At 41.2% G+C, this 15,896-nt stretch overlaps 1 protein-coding gene across 4 annotated transcripts in view; it reads left to right on the top strand.

Moving 5' to 3' along the window:
• The window catches only part of FARS2 (phenylalanyl-tRNA synthetase 2, mitochondrial), a 371,424-nt gene extending 355,528 nt beyond the window's left edge, over nt 1–15,896 (top strand). For 3 of the 4 annotated variants that reach the window (XM_037893197.2, XM_037893195.2, XM_043540163.1), the window contains one exon: nt 15,398–15,896. In XM_037893197.2, coding sequence (XP_037749125.1) covers nt 15,398–15,536 — 139 coding nt within the window. In that variant the 3' untranslated portion in view covers nt 15,537–15,896. Of the gene's footprint in view, nt 1–13,946; nt 14,032–15,397 lie in introns of all 4 variants that reach the window. The other variant, XM_043540164.1, reaches the window with a different exon arrangement.

The following is a 15,896-nucleotide window of genomic DNA, read 5'->3' as shown; positions in this document are numbered from 1 at the left end:
AGGTCATACGGCTGTTTTTCCAGAATCTTGTTTTAAACTTGTAGTATGATTTTTCTGGCTGTGAACTTTTTGAACAATGAGATTTGCTGTATTTTAGTTCTGTTGTGAATGTAGTGAATTGTTGGCATGTGATTATCAGCAACTAACCACTACGTCAAACACAACCAATCTTGGGAGTAAATGAAAAGAGACATAGGCTCAAACGAAAAGCACAGATTGTGAACTTTGGACAGTTTGCATCTGGATCTGGACTTGTTTGCAGGCCTCTGAACCTGATTCCAATCACACACTGGTTTCAATCTTTTTGATTCATATGGAGTTTTTATGATTTACACTGGGTTTGCGCTGGTAAAATCAAAATCAAGACCTGTATCTCTGAAGTGAGCTAAACCAACCCATTCCTCCACCCAATCCAAATATGTCCCAAATTTGGGAAAGTTCAGATCCAGTTTAGCATTCTGTGATTATGGCCCATCTCTAAATTAAAGGAATGTCAGGTAAGTTTTGTCTTAATGAGTCTGTCATTAGCCTCACATTTCCTCTTCCCTTCAAGTCACCACAGGCACATGCAAATGCACCCTAAACCCCTCAGACTGATCTTTCCAATTTGGCGGTAAGTGTGTAGTATATAATTGTACATTGAGGAAAAAGTAGAGGGCAAACTCCATTGACTTTAATTGGCTTACACCAGGGTTACATTTGGTTCAGTGTTGTTCAGTTATGTACCTGTAATCTCAGAAAGAGAATCTTATTCTTCATTTTGTAGCACATCACTTTTCATGGAAATCTCACTTTCAGAGATCCTAGTATGTGAGGCCAAACGTCATAACCTGCAAGATGCTTCATCTAGTACATGATGAATGTCAAGTTTTTTCCATAATTCTCTGTTAGGAGTTAACCAATCACACATCAAGAGCTCAGGGTTTTTTTAAGAAAAGATGGAGAAAATGCATTTCCCAGACTATATTTAACAGTCTTCCTCTATCCATTCTCCAATTTGTGGAATAATATACTGTACCTCCCTGAAATCAATCAGTTTACAAAGCATGGCCCCACTAAGATATTTTTTTTGTTACAACACAGGGCCCCATCAAAAATAGTTTATTCTACTCTCTGTAACTTCAAATTTCATGAAAGTGCAAGAAAAAATGTATAAAGTGGCACTCTCTGTTATGTACCTTTTATGAGAACTATTCACCCCGATGGTTACACAATAAACATCTGAATCGTCGGAAAACTGGGTGTGGAACAAACAAAACTCATGTCTTGTTAACATATAACCTGTATTATAAAATGTCTTGCTAACCTGAGCAATATTGCTAGAGTTAATATACAAAATAGCCTTTGCAAGCATGAGTGTGTGTGTGCATATATACACTTACGTGATTATATACACATATGCAGAAGTTTTATTATTTGTATTAGAATAATGCGCAGAGGCCCCGTTCTCTGATGTGTGAGGCATACACAAACATAAAATGAAAGCCAGTCCCTTCCTCAGAGCTACCATATAATTACAGTACCCAATCCTCTCAGCCACACTTCCTTCTCCTTTCCCACTCTGTTGTGTTACACCCACAGTAGGTGGTGTAACACAACAGAGTGGGAAAGGAGAAGGCAGTGTGGCTGAGAGGATTGGGCACTGAACTTAGACTTGGAAGATCTGGGTTCTGTTTCAAGCTTGGATGCTAACCTACAGTGTAACATTGGCCAAGTCACTTTAACTCTTTGTGCCTCAGTTTCTCTATATGTAAAATAAAGATCACGATACTGACCTCCGTTGTCAAGTGCTTTGAGAACTATATATGAAAGTCATTATAGGCTAGAATACCGTGTATTATTATCTTATTGACACGCACAAGAAATCCTTACAATTCAGACAATTATTACTAAAATTAATGAGACATACTGCAGAAGTTTTGGTATGTAAGTGGTATGTTATGAGTTGTAGAAGCGAGTGATAAACTGCATGCATTAGAATCCTTAGACTGCCTCACCTGCATGCTGCCCATTAATCCATTTTATTTTCTTCCTTTGTAGCAGCTGATGCCAGTCAATTTTCCCCATCCACAGTTTTCTTCCTTTTATGATGAGGACATCAGGTAGCCCACTAGGAGTAAATGCAGCTATGGTACATTGGGTGCATCACTGAGAATAGCAATGGAAGTGGGAATTTTGGGGTGATTTAAATTGTGACCCCACAAGATTTTTGAGCAGATCCTCAACTGGTATAAATTGTCATAGCTCTAGTCACTTCAGAGGAGTTAGGCCAGTTTACACCAGCTGAAGATCTGCCCTTGGGAACTATGGCATTATGTAACTATGGATAAACAGGAGGAATATTTAACAGCTAGACAGCTAGTGTTTTGCTGTGCAATGGTCTAACCTACTGGCCCTGGGTCTTCCTTACTTGTGGACTGTTTCTGGGTCGTCTTCCCGAGGCATTGACTGTCAAAGAAACAGTCAGGTCCGGTTTCTTGTGACTGGCTGTGTGGAACGGAATTGTCCTCAGGGAAGGAAAGTATTATCAAGGAGGGAAATCTCTGTAGTTCAAAACCAAAGCTGGTTAAGCAAGATTAATCACCATAAAAAAATGCCCATTTTGAAAAAATATTTTCTTTTATGGGGAAAAGGGAGAGCTTTAAAAAAAAAATAAACCAAGTAAATAATAAATAAAGTCAGCTGGAAACACCATTTAATTATATGTCTTGCTAGAAAATTTCCACTCAGTTTCACTGGAAACCAAAAAGTAAGTTGACAGGTGGAAAAAATATAAATTTGAACATCTTACAGACTTTCCTATAGCACTGTGAGATGCCCTGAGGGGAGCTGGGGAAATATCCTGGCTGCATAGTTTTTGATTCTTTTGAATGTTCAGTAATTTCTATATCAAAAAAGGCAAAGAAATGTTTTTTAACCTAAGGGTATGTCTACACAGCAAAAAAAGACCTGTGGCAGAGAGTCTCAGAGCCGGGTCAGCTGACTTGGGCCTGTGGGGCTTGCGCTGCAGGGCTAACATAGCAGTGTAGATACTCAGTCCTGGTCTGGAGCCCTGCTCTGACGCCTAGCAAAGGGGAGAGTCTTGGAGCCGGGGCTCCAGCCTGAGCCCAAATGTTACCACTGCTATATTTAGCCCCGCAGTGCGAATCCGAGTCAACTGACCGTGGCTCTGAGACTCGCTGGCATGGGTTTTTTTGCTATGTAGATGTACCCTGAGTGTTTCCTCACTTTGCAAGTCCCTTCCTTCCTCTCCCTACTGTCATGCTCATGTTAGCTCATCTTGTCCTTCATCTCCACCACCACCAGCCCTTATTTGCCCCCATAGTCAATTTTAAAGAATGGAATTTGCATGACGCTTGCAAAAATCACGTTTGATTAGTATATCGCTTTCCTTGTCCCTTGTCTATTGCACATGGGTAGACTGTGCCCACACAACAACCCATTTTGTTCAGGAGGTGCTTTACAGCTGACAGAGAGGAAGGATAGTCCAGTGGTTAGGGCACTAGCCTCGACTTGGGAGTCCGTGGTTCAAGTCCCTTGTGCAAGTCAGTTTGTCTCTTTGTGGCTTAGTTCCTTCTAATATGTAATTTAAAAAGAAAAAAGCGGGGGGGACATAACACTTCACAGAGGTTGTGAGATAAATCCATTACAGATCGTGAGTTCTCAGATATTGTGGCGATGAAGGTGATATAAGTACCTACAATAGACAGCTCTCCCTCAATTCTTGTGCACTGGTTCGCACTATGGGGAGTGATCCTGATAGGTTTTGTCCAATTAAACCTAGTTCATCTGATTAGGTATTATTTATATTGCAGAAGTGCCCAAAGGCCCCAGAGTAGAAAGCCCATTAAGATCATTCACAAACAAAGCTGTGATCTGGTGTGAAATACCATTTGTGTATTAGTATGTACTACTGCTCTCCACTTACTGTTCACATTACTGATGGTCTTAAAGGAATGGTTTGGCCGTATAGTACTTTGTTCTGTGGTGGCATCTGAGCATAGTTGCCTTCTTATCTATTTCCATTTCACAAAAGCTGTGCATCTGTGATGCCTGTAACTGTCAGTCACTGACTGTTTTTGATCAAGCTAGGCACCCCATTTCTGGTCACAAGAGATCTATTGTTTTTATACTGTTGGAAGTGACCAACTTTTGTTTTAATTTATTACTACAGGACACTTTTTGGCAGAACTCTCTTCAAGCTTGGAATTTGGTTTCCAGAGTTAACGAGGTGATGGAGTTTTGTTTAATAGAAAATGTCTGAGCACCTGCTGTCACACTGATCCAGCCTGGCTTCTGAGGAGGATGAAGTGTTTTCACTCCTCTTATAAATTCCCTTTTTAGTCCTTTATCAGATACATTTTTAACTTGACAGCAAGATTAATTTTAGTAATACTTTTTGTAGCCTTTAGTATTAACATGGAGTTGACGAAAAAATCCAACCTCCTGCTAAATATTTATACCTTTTTTCTTTGATCTTTTATGAAACAGACTAAAAAAGTATCCCACTCCACGTTTTTACTATAAATGTTTCATACAGCATTTAGAAGAGTCCAGTTCCATCTCTTTTGTAAGATTTGTTCTGATTGTTGAGAAAGCATGTCACTCTTGGGTCCATGTAGATGGTAATTCATTTGCTAACAGTTGGAGAGTTTTGAGCTGCCCTGATGTCCAATGATAGGATAATTGTTGTTGCTATTTTCGCAGGATCAGACCGTGTTCAGTCCTCTGCACAAGTGTGTAGAGATAGAAGCTACAAGGCATCTTTCTCCCCTTCTCTCACTTGCATCCCCTGAACTGGGAGCAGGTAAACATGGTGTCTGTGTGCTCAAGGAGTGCAAGAACTCTGTAGGGCTAGTGTAACTGCCATCACTAACTTCTGCAAATGGGTTGTGAGCCTTGGTACCTCTGTACCAGCCAACAGCACTGGCTGAACGCACAGAGGAGGGGGCACTGCATCCTCTCTTAGAGTAGTGAAGTGGTTGTGCGTTACCAGCACTCAGCACAGTGCCTGCCAGAGCTCCCAGTAGGGTCATAGACTTCCATGCATATGCAACAATCCAATCCGTAACTAGTTGGGATTTAGGAACCTGAGGAAAATGTGACAGGAAACCAGACATGGGAAAAGGAGAGTTGGTCAAAAAATGGTGTCATTCCTCCCCTCCATGGAAAATGTTGATTTTTCTGTGAAAATTTGAAAAAGAAAAGTTTTGGCTAAAACCCAAAGTGTTTGAATTCAGGATGCTGGCAGTGTGCCTCATGGGAGTTGTAGTTCATGCTCTTATTCTACTCTATAGACTGGGCTTCCTGCCATGGACTACATCTGCCATGATGCACCACAGTCTCCCCTCTTGGAGAGAGGAGGCGGTGTACCGTGGAAGTAACTGGCTGTGCATCATGGGAAATGTAGTCCACCCAAAGGGCCTGGACCAGAGAGGAGAATGAGAGCATGAGGTAATTGAACCACATCTCCCATGAGGCATTGTAGCACTGTATCCAAATCAGAATACTTCCAATTTTAACAAATATTTTTCAGATTTCAGATGTTAGTGCCTTTTGATTTAAAAAATTGATTTTTTCTCTTAGCATGCAGACACTTTTCATAAAAAATTAAATTTTGTTGAAAACCCAATTTTCAGTCAAAACAGTTTTTTACCAGCCCTAGGGAAAAGTGAAGCTCAATGAAACTTTGAGCTGCACATACAATCTCTCATTCTGTCTTGTCTGCAACTGAATGGTGGATCTGTCTTTCCACCCATCCCCTTTCTCTCTCCCTCTCTCCCAACATCCAGTCCTTGTGTTATATAGTTCTAGTTCAAAATTAAGGGTCCCAAATACTTTAACCAAAGAACACTCCTCTCTTTGCCACTATGGTGCTGTTATTCCAGTGGATATTGTGATGTCTATATTTTTGTTGGAAAGTTCTCTTCTCCTTCTTTCTGTTTTACTATCACACAGCCTGTAATGCTTCATCCCTGTCATGGTGAAAAGGCTTGAAGGAAAGATGGGGCTTACATCATGTTCTGAGCATAGCAGACTTGGGCACATCCTTATCTCTTTGAAAGTGAATGCCGTAACATAGTGCTGTTCCCTGTAAACTCTCTGCCGCTTCTACCTCACCTTTGTTGTATCTGATGGTTACAGTAGTATGAATTATTGATGGAAAGACAGACTCTAAGGCATTGAGATTCTATCCTACTGTGAGTATTTATAGATTAAGACGAGGATTTTGAACTGGGTCCAGAACTGGACGGTGAGCAGTTGGAGGTTTCAGGGTGCCAATGTGTTTCTTTCTTTCTTTCTTTCCTTCTTTCCTTCTTTCTTTCTTTCCCTCTCAGGAGGTGCTTCATGTTGGAGTTTTGTAGTGATGCTCTTCCTCAGCCCAGTTCAGAGTGACCTGAAGTTAGTCCAATTGGGCCATCCCAGCAACATCCGAGTGTAAATCCAGATGCACTGGATTCTTTGGTATCAGCATGAGTCAAATGCTACTGGAGTTTGATCAGCTCCACTTAATCAGTGACCTGTGACCGGGGTCCCCAATTGATGTCACTCAATTAGGTGAACTGCAAAGAATGGGGCAGACAATCCCCAAAGTTGGTGGATATTCCAATACTTAGATTTACCAAGCCAGCCCAAAACAGCTTCTGTAATACCTCACTGGTTACCCGGAAGCCAACAACACAGTTCCCTTAAAATAACCCAGCCTTAGGCCTCCACCCAGACACCCAAGTCAAATATGATGAAGATTACTTAAAATCTGATTTATCATATAAAAAAGTTCTACCAATCCCAAAGGATCAGACACATTACCTCCCAGGTTAATGAATATTCCAGATCTTACCCAAATACACGCTTACAGCCGATTCTTATTAACTAAACTAAAATTTATTAAAAAAGAAAAGAGAGAGTGTATTGGTTAAAGGATCAGTATACATGCAGACATGAGTACAGTTCTTGAGATTGAATTCACATTAGAGATGGTGAGCGTTGTAGTTGCAAAAAGTTATTTCAGAATTAATTCATAGGTTATAGTCCAATCTTCATGTTCAGGGTGTTCCAGTTTAAGACTGGGATCTCAGCCTTATAACTTAAGCTTCCCCTGCATGAAGCATCAAGCAGGTCTGAGATGACAGGATCAGGACCCAAGGGTCTTTTATACAATTCCAGGTCTTCTCTTGACCGGTCGGAGTTCTTCGGCGAACAGTAAGCTATTATGCAGACTTTGAAGCGGACCTATTTCCTAAGCATTCCCTGTATTTACACAGATTAACATAAAACAATTGCCCGGTTTCCATCATTCTCAGGTGATTTGCTATACATTTCAAAGAGAGACAAATCCAGAGATATCCTGTGTTTACAGTTCATTTAAATGTTAATATACCCTTTTGATCTCTGAATCAATAGCTTTAGTGCCAGACAAGGAACTGTCTGTTTACATGGCTAACATATGACTACACACATACAATTAGTATCGCCTCTAATTTCTAAAAATATAGGTTTGTATTTCAGAGTTCTAGCCTATCTACCATGGAATGGCCCTAATTACCATTTATATACTGTTCTAACATGTCTCTACAGGTTGACTCTGTGTCATTTAGCCTGCAGGATGCTTAACCCTTTCTTGCCATGCATCACACCTTATCTAGGAAAGGGAGATTGGAGATGGACTGGTAGCTGGTGTGGGTTGTAGAATCCAGCATTGGCTGCTTGAGAGCTGGTCTGAGTATTGCTTCAGGGTGGTTGGTGGATTGCCTTCAATGGAAGGTTTGGTTATTTTATTCAGAAGCAAGCGTAAGTGCTCTTCACTGGCTTTTGCCATCCATGATTGGCAAGGGTCTGTGTCACAGTTAGTGGCTGGATCATCCCTCAGGGTTTCATATTTTCCTTTGGTAGGAGGGGGCAGACACCTGTCAGTGAGGGGCTAGATTTATCTAATCCTGCCTCAGTCTGGGGAGAGGGACTAGGAGACCTCTTGAGGTCCTTTCCAGCCCTACAGTTCTATGAGTCTATGAAACTCCATAGTGCATGGTTCCTGTTTTTTGCATCAGGTCTCATTCATTCATGCAAGGCCATCATGGGGATTATAGGAATTCAGTTAATTTTTCAGCAAAGAAGGATGAGAGCTCTTTACAGAGCGAGGTGCTTGGATCTGAGGATGGGCTGAGGCATCAAGGTTGATAAGTTAGTGTTCTACACAGTATAGGTCAGGTGATCATCATTACACCAAGGAGAAAGAAGGTTCTTTTAGCTTCTTGCACAGCTTGCTATATATTTACAAGAATTCCTTTGGCTTTTGTTTGTGTATTATGGAATGGATTTTTCACCATGATGATGTAGCTGTCTGGCTTCCTGTTTCATCTGACAGTTTCCGTAAACCATGATGATCTATGGAGATGGGGAAAGAAGGTCAAAACATTGATGGTTGTGGACACCAGATGGTTGTATTGCTCTACCAGACTTTCAATGAATCAGTCTGGCAACTGAGTGTCTTTCTCCTCTAGGGCATACAGATGGTGTTCTAGTAAAGTGGCTTTTTTATTATAATGCAAGAACCTCTCTGTCTCTTGTTTCAGCATCTAACTCTTTAAATGCTACAGCTGTATAGACATGGAAAGTCTAGATCAAAACTTCTTCAACTTCATTGTGTTCCCATACTGGACTGTAGTTCAGACCCATCTTTATGACTGTATAGAAGTTTTGTTTATTAATGATTGAGGAGCTAAAAAGTTTCAGAATTTTTGCAAAAACAGCGAGGAGTCCTTGTGGCACCTTAAAGACTAACAAATTTATTTGGGCATAAGCGTTCGTAGGCTAAAACCCACTTTATGAGATGCATGGAGTGGCAAATACAGTAGGCAGGTATAAATACACAGTACATGAAAAGATGGGAGTGTATTACCAAGTGTGGGGGTCAGTGCTAACGAGCCAATTCAGTTAAGGTGGAAGTGGCCTATTCTCAACAATTGACAAGAAGGGGTGAATACCAAGAGAGGGAAAATCACTTTTGTAGTGCTAATGAGGCCAATGCAATCAAGGTAGCCCATTTCAAACAGTTGACAAGAAGGTGTGAGTATCAGCAGATGGAAATTACTTTTTGTAGTGACCCATCCACTCCCAGTCTTTATTCAGGCCTAATTTGATGGTGTCCAGTTTGAAAATTAATTCCAGTTCTGCAGTTTCTCGTTGGAGTCTGTTTTTGAAGTTTTTTTGTTGTAATATTGCGACTTTTAGGTCTGTAATCGAGTGACCAGAGAGATTGACGTGTTCTCCTACTGGTTTTTGAATGTTATAGTTCTTGATGTCTGATTTGTGTCCATTTATTCTTTTGCGTAGAGACTGTCCAGTTTGGCCAATGTACATGGCAGAGGGGCATTGCTGGCACGTGATGGCATATATCACATTGGTAGATGCGCAGGTGAATGAGCCCCTGATGGTGTAGCTGATATGGTTAGGTCCTATGATGGTGTCCCTTGAATAGATATGCAGACAGAGTTGGCAACAGGGTTTGTTGCAGAGATTGTTTCTTGGGTTAGTGTTTTTGTTGTGTGGTGTGTAGATGTTGGTGAATATTTGCTTCTGTATTTGAGTATGTGAGTATTTGCTCTGAAACCTGTCAGAATTTTTGGTTAGTTCCCATTAGCTTAACTAGACACAACATTAGGCATAAATGTGTTTTGCTGTTGGAACCCATAACATATTTTCTTTCTGTCTCTTAATAACCTGCCTATTGATTTAGGACACAATATTTGAAATTTAGCTCTATATTAAGATCTTGATTTAGAAGAAAATTAAACTGAGAGATTATGAGGCTCAGAGATTGGTAATGAGGTACAGAACACTCATCTCTGGATCACCAGTTCAAATCTAGCCCAGGTTAGTAGTGAGGAAAAAGTCATTATCTGACTAAAGGCTGTGAAATAAATTGTTAATAATCTCAATCTAGTTCCTGGTACAGTGGTTCTCAAACTTACCTCTGCCACACAATTACATATACCAATAAAAAAAATCAACATGCAACACTTACTAAATATTAAAAACAGTAAGGCATTGATTCAAACAGAGTCAACAATCCATTGTAATAAGAGCAAAAGCAAAACTGCAATTGTGGTTGACACTCACAATTAAATGTCCGCACCATTTCATAGCAAACAGAGTAATGTACAGATGGTAACAACTTTGTATAATGCTATGCAAGCTTAACAGAAAGCCGTCAAAATGTACAGTACCATCTGAGGACCTGTTTGTCTGGAGGAATCAGCTTTGCTACTTATCCACTGCAGTGGGTAAAATGTGTGCAGTAATTCTTTTTTCCCCTAAAGCTTCTCACACACACCCAGAATACATTCTGTGTCCCCCCTAAAGGGGACCCACCGCCCAGTTTGAGAACCTCTATCCTTGAAGATAAGTATCTGCCTCACTGAAAAAAAATTACAACCACAAGCATCAGCTTCATTTGGCAGTCTCAACCAAGCTGCTGTGAAACAAACACCCTTGGAGACAGGACTACCAAGGGTGGTAGGCAGTTGGAAGAGCAGTGCAATAGCAGCTTCCAAGCCCATTCCCCATGTGGTACGGTCTATGGATTTAATAGAGAACTTTATTTTCCAGAGCTCTCAGTCCAGGGTCTTTCACCAGCATCAAGTTCACTTCAAATAAACGAAAATGTGGCCACTTTTCAAAATACGCTGTAGGACACAATGTGACATGGGCTATCTGTATATGAAAGGACTGATGAGAGCCTTTGGATAAGGCCTTTTATTCAGTGGATTACTGGTTGCTGTATTCCGCATCCATATGACTATGGTAATTGAATTATTTGCTGTTGACAGCATGGTATATTACACAAGGCTTTTGCCATTTTCCATGATGTTGTTCCTAGCAAAGAGCACTATTTGTCAATTGTAAATTTTATAATACAACATACACCAGTTATGTGTACTACTGTTGTGGTGTATGTGATTTGAAAGCATGAAGCTGAGTGGAAGGAACAATTATCTGTTGTCTGTAATGCTTCCTACTGTATCTTTGGGGTTTTTTATTTACACTCCAGCCCTAAAAGAAGTGAGTAGAGTGAGGGGGGAAAGAAACTTTGGCTAGGCTGAGTAATACTTTCAAGCTGAGCTCTTGGTGAGCTCTGGTCCTGAGAGGTACTAAGCCTGCACGCGCACACACACACTCTTCCATTGACTTGGTCATAAATCCTTTGATGGGAATAAATATCCCATTTCTCCGATGTCAGTGGGAGTTCACCACCACAATTACACTGTGCAGGAAGGGGCTTAATATAGAGGCTGTGGTAAGTAGGGAGCACTGGTAAACAATAGTAGCCTTTTGCTCACTCTGTCAGTGTGGGAGATTATCCTCCTTGCTTTCCTGTTCCCCAGAATAAATGTGGCAGTCTAGATAAATAGCCATGTCTGTATTATCTCTGTCCTAGGTACATAGGTACTGACTTTTATTTTTCCCGGGGGTGCTCCACCCCTGCTTCACCCTGAGGCCCCGCCCTGCCATCACTCCACCTCTTCCCGCCCCCGCTCCAGTGTCCCTGCCCGCCTGCTGCTCTCCGCCCTCCCTGAATCCCCTCCACCAGCCGGCGAATAGCTGATCAGCGGAACCCCGCCAAACAGCTGTGACTGGTGGGTGCTGAGCATGCACTATTTTTTTCCCACGGGTGCTCCACGCCTATGCCCAGGTATTCACAGCAGCCATAGGCATGTAGCTGCAGAACTCTTCATGCCAATTGCTTTATTTAAGGTGGATGCGCTGTGAAAAGAAAGTAGAAAATAGTTATTAAACGCTTTTTTTCCTGCTCACCGTTGTACTTTTATCTCCCATCCATCTCAAACTTCTGAGAGTTTTTCTTGTTGCAGTGTTGCATGTTGATAAACAGCGCTTTGTCCAGTCCCAGGCATTCGTTCTTTCCGCAGTCTGTTTGGGTTGCTCTGTGTTGTATTTTTGTCTAACAGCTGGATAGGTTATCCAGCTGCTGTTCTTGCAGATGTTTGCTGTTGGTGGTTTATTGGGTCAGATACAGTTCACTAGCTTGTACTTAAAACATCCTTCAGTGGACATCTGTGGCAGGGACTCCACATTAGGGGAACGAATGCTGGCATTGATTGCCTAAGATGCTTTTTTTATTCTAGATTTTGATAGTCCTTTGCCCTGATTCTGATCTCACACTGGTTTCACATTGACTTAAATAAGGTTACTCCTGAGTGAGTAAGGGAAGAATCAGGTCCCTTACACTCTCTCTCTGTGTGTGTGTGTGTGTGTGTGTGTGTGTGTGTGTGTGTGAGTAAAATATACCTGCAGGTTGGTTGCATGCACTGAAACTAACTTGTGACTGTAACATTGGGGAACTCCAATTCCTGAAAAGCCATAGTCCATGAGGCAAAGCTGTTCCCACCAAAAATGCATGCAAAAATATTAGATATTGTTTCACTTCAGTGTTATTCATTGAATGCATCCATGTTTTCTCTTGTGGCATCAGAATACATCACTGTCTTCTTGCTACTTTGAGCAGTGCTTCCCTGTATTTATTGTGATTCATTACCTGACAGCTGCAGGCTGGTGCAGAGTCGAGTGTGACAATAAGATCAATTAAGTCCTAATGAAAGGAGAAAGAGGCTGTGTGATTGTAAACCGTATGGGATTGTCTGAAGGTGCAGTTTAGGTAAATAATGTCCACTGCACTCAGTGTTAATCCTCTATGTTTGTTTACCTAGCGAAGCTGCTGTCCCAGTTCTGTGGCTTAAATTTTTAGTTGTTTGAAATATAGATCTACAGACTCTAACATGGGGCTGGCTACAGCATTGCATTCAGGGTGGACTTAATTAGGCAGGAGGCTCAGCTTTCTGAAATTTATTGCACATCTCCGATTGAACAAACATTTTTGAAAAATCATTCTACTCCTAGTTAGTAACAATCTCCCAATAATCCCAGCTAAAAAGATGGGGAAAGACGTGTAACATACAAGCAAAATTATCCGTGTGATACCAGTCACATCTTAATAGTTACTTCTTTGTTTGAATCGTTGTTTGATCTTAATGTTTTTTAAATCAACCACAATAACTGTGATTCCTCTACAATTCAGCCCCTCTCCTATTTCTCCCACACTAATTCCCAACTTCAATTCTAGCTAACAAAGCACCATGCCTGAGCTGCTCTGCACGGCCACTATCCTCTCCTCATTTAAATCCCTCCTGAAGACACGCTTCTTCTGTAACACCCACAAAAAGCTTTTTCATGTCTCTGTGTCATGAAGGAACTGCTCATCTGCATTGGGAGAGGAGCTTGAATGGTGAGAGGAGACAGCATAAGGACATGGAGTCCAAAATAAGGTGGGGGGAGGTTTTAAACCCGAGGGTTAACTACAACCAGTTATGCTTCTAAACACTTGCCCTTTTCCACTCTAAGAGCAAAGTTGTGATCACATCATATTAGCTAAAACATGGTTACACATTTTCTAATGTGATACACTTTCCAGGCCTCAGGATCAGGGCCAGAATTACATCATTTTTAAAGAGCCTTTCTGCCAAGGGTCTGAAAAACACATTACATACAGTTATTATTGAAGCTGCAAAATGCAAGATAGCAGAAACCCCTGTCCACTTCCCCTGCTGGACAGAGACCTCTCTTGACCCTGGCCCTTCAGCACAGCCCTGTCAGGTCCTCACACCCCTCCCCCGATAACCTCGGACATGCCCCACAGTTTGTAAACCTCTGTCATACAGTATATTTCTGATTTCTGTCATGCCCTCCTCCCATCTCTCTTTCCCCTCTTTTTCCTTTTCTTCCCCTCTTCACAACTGTCAGAACTTTTGAAACTGGGGGAAGCTCAAGTGCCTTCCTCTTCTACTTTCTGATATCTTTGAGTTTAATTTAAGATGTTAGTTGATACGTATAATAATACTGTCAGTTCCATTGTTGCAATTCCTTTCCAACAGTGTAATCATAAACTGCTGTTTGGTCTCTCTGGATTGCTGGTGATATGCCCAACTACCAAAGCACACATGGTACACTGCTGTGGAAGTAAGTTCTGTGCTACACGATCTCAGGACACTATGCGCTACTGCTGCTTACTACGGTGTAGGTAGCTACATAAATGAAAGGAGATGTCATTCTGTTTTCTATGTACTGCACCTTCAGATACAAGGGAGTCTTTACAAAAGCAGGTGTGAAGCAGCTGCCATTTTATTTTTCATTTGAGATATAGAATGTAAGGGTTTGCTAGGCACATTTCTTTCTCTGTCCTACTGTCTCATGTGGAGACTTTACATTTGTTCTTTCTTTGTTTTCCTGTGATCGGAAATAAAAATAATCTGGACTGAAAAATACATGTTTTGCTCTTTGTGTTTGGAAAAGCACTAACACCCCTTCTAGCTGGAGCTACTAGTGGTTGCTACAACTGAGCTGAAACAACATAGATTAGAGATTTGTTGAACATCTCACCCTGACTAACAGTGTTACTTGCTAGCACTGTAAGATTGCCAGTTGTTCTCCTGCTTCTGAAACTGCAAGACACATTAGACTGAGATAAAGTGAGCGAAATCCCTTGTTTTCCTAGGTGTCAGTGTTAATCTTTCCACTGTCGTGTTATTTTGTCTTCACTTTCCATTGGAATGTCAGCACAGTGACATACACAGGGCATGTGTCAAGCTGACACATATTTTATTCAGCAGTCAAGTACATAATGACATAAGAACGGCCATACTGGGTCAAACCAAATGTCCATCTAGCCCAGTATCCTGTCTTCTAACAGTGCTCAATGCCAGATGTCCCAGAGGGAATGAACAGAGCAGGTAACCATCAAGTGATCCATCTCCTATTGCTCATTCCCAGTTTCTGGCAAACAGAGGCTAGGGACACCATCCCTGTCCATCCTAGCTAATAGCCATTGATGGACCTATCCTCCATTAACTTATCTAGTTCTATTTTGAACCCTCTTATTGTCTTGGCCTTCACGACATCCTCTGGCAAGGAGTTCCAGAGGTTGACTGTGAGTTGTGTGAAGAAATACTTCCTTTTGTTTGTTTTAAACCTGCTGCCTATTAATTGCATTTGGTGACCCCTAGTTCTTGTGTTATGAGAAGGAGTAAATAACACTTCCTTAGTTTCTCCAAAATACTTTTTCAACATGGCGGTAGGTGAAAAGTGAGGTGACGATCCATCACAGAAACAAGTGAGATTATGAAATAGATTTTACTTAAGTCCTCTGTGTAAATTTAAATTACATTCAGTCCTGGCTGTCTGCATTGTGTATTTTGCCATTACATTGATAATTTAAGCAATAAAAATAAAATAAAATGGCAAGACAAAAACTGTGATGGGGAAGTGTGCTGTGGTGTGTGTGTGTGTATATGCATGTGTATTAGTCCTCTTTTTGTTTGTTTTCCAGGACAAAGAAGGTCAGCCATTGCTATCGTATCACTTACCGGCACTTGGAGAGGACTCTGACTCAGGTCGAGGTGCACCACCTTCATCGAGCCATAGAGGAACTGGCAGTACAAGAACTGGGAGTGGAGGGTAGATTCTAAAATCCCTGCTTTGACCGTCACAATTACTGTGGATTTTTTTTGTAAAGAAAGAAAGGGATTTCGTGGCGAAGCGTAGAGTTTGGAAGCCTTTTCATAAATGGGCAGTGGTAGAACTTTCAGATCATAAAGATTACCGTTGAGAAATTGTTGGCAAAGCATTTGTCCTTTATTTTAAGAAAGGGCAGGGGGGAGCAATAATGTAAGATTTCCCTCCTGTTACATTAAGAAATACTCTGCCTGGTGGTTTTCTGTGTTGTTAATTGGTCCCTGGGTTCCATTATAGTGTAAACACTTGGCATTATTTCTATGTTGACAGGGTTTTCCGTCCACGTAATGAGTAAAGCAAAACACATAGAAAAA

Source organism: Chelonia mydas, chromosome 2, assembly GCF_015237465.2.
Source record: "Chelonia mydas isolate rCheMyd1 chromosome 2, rCheMyd1.pri.v2, whole genome shotgun sequence".
Classification (NCBI taxonomy): domain Eukaryota; kingdom Metazoa; phylum Chordata; order Testudines; family Cheloniidae; genus Chelonia; species Chelonia mydas.
The sequence above is the reverse complement of the archived record's forward strand: the minus strand, read 5'-3'. Positions and strand labels throughout refer to the sequence as shown.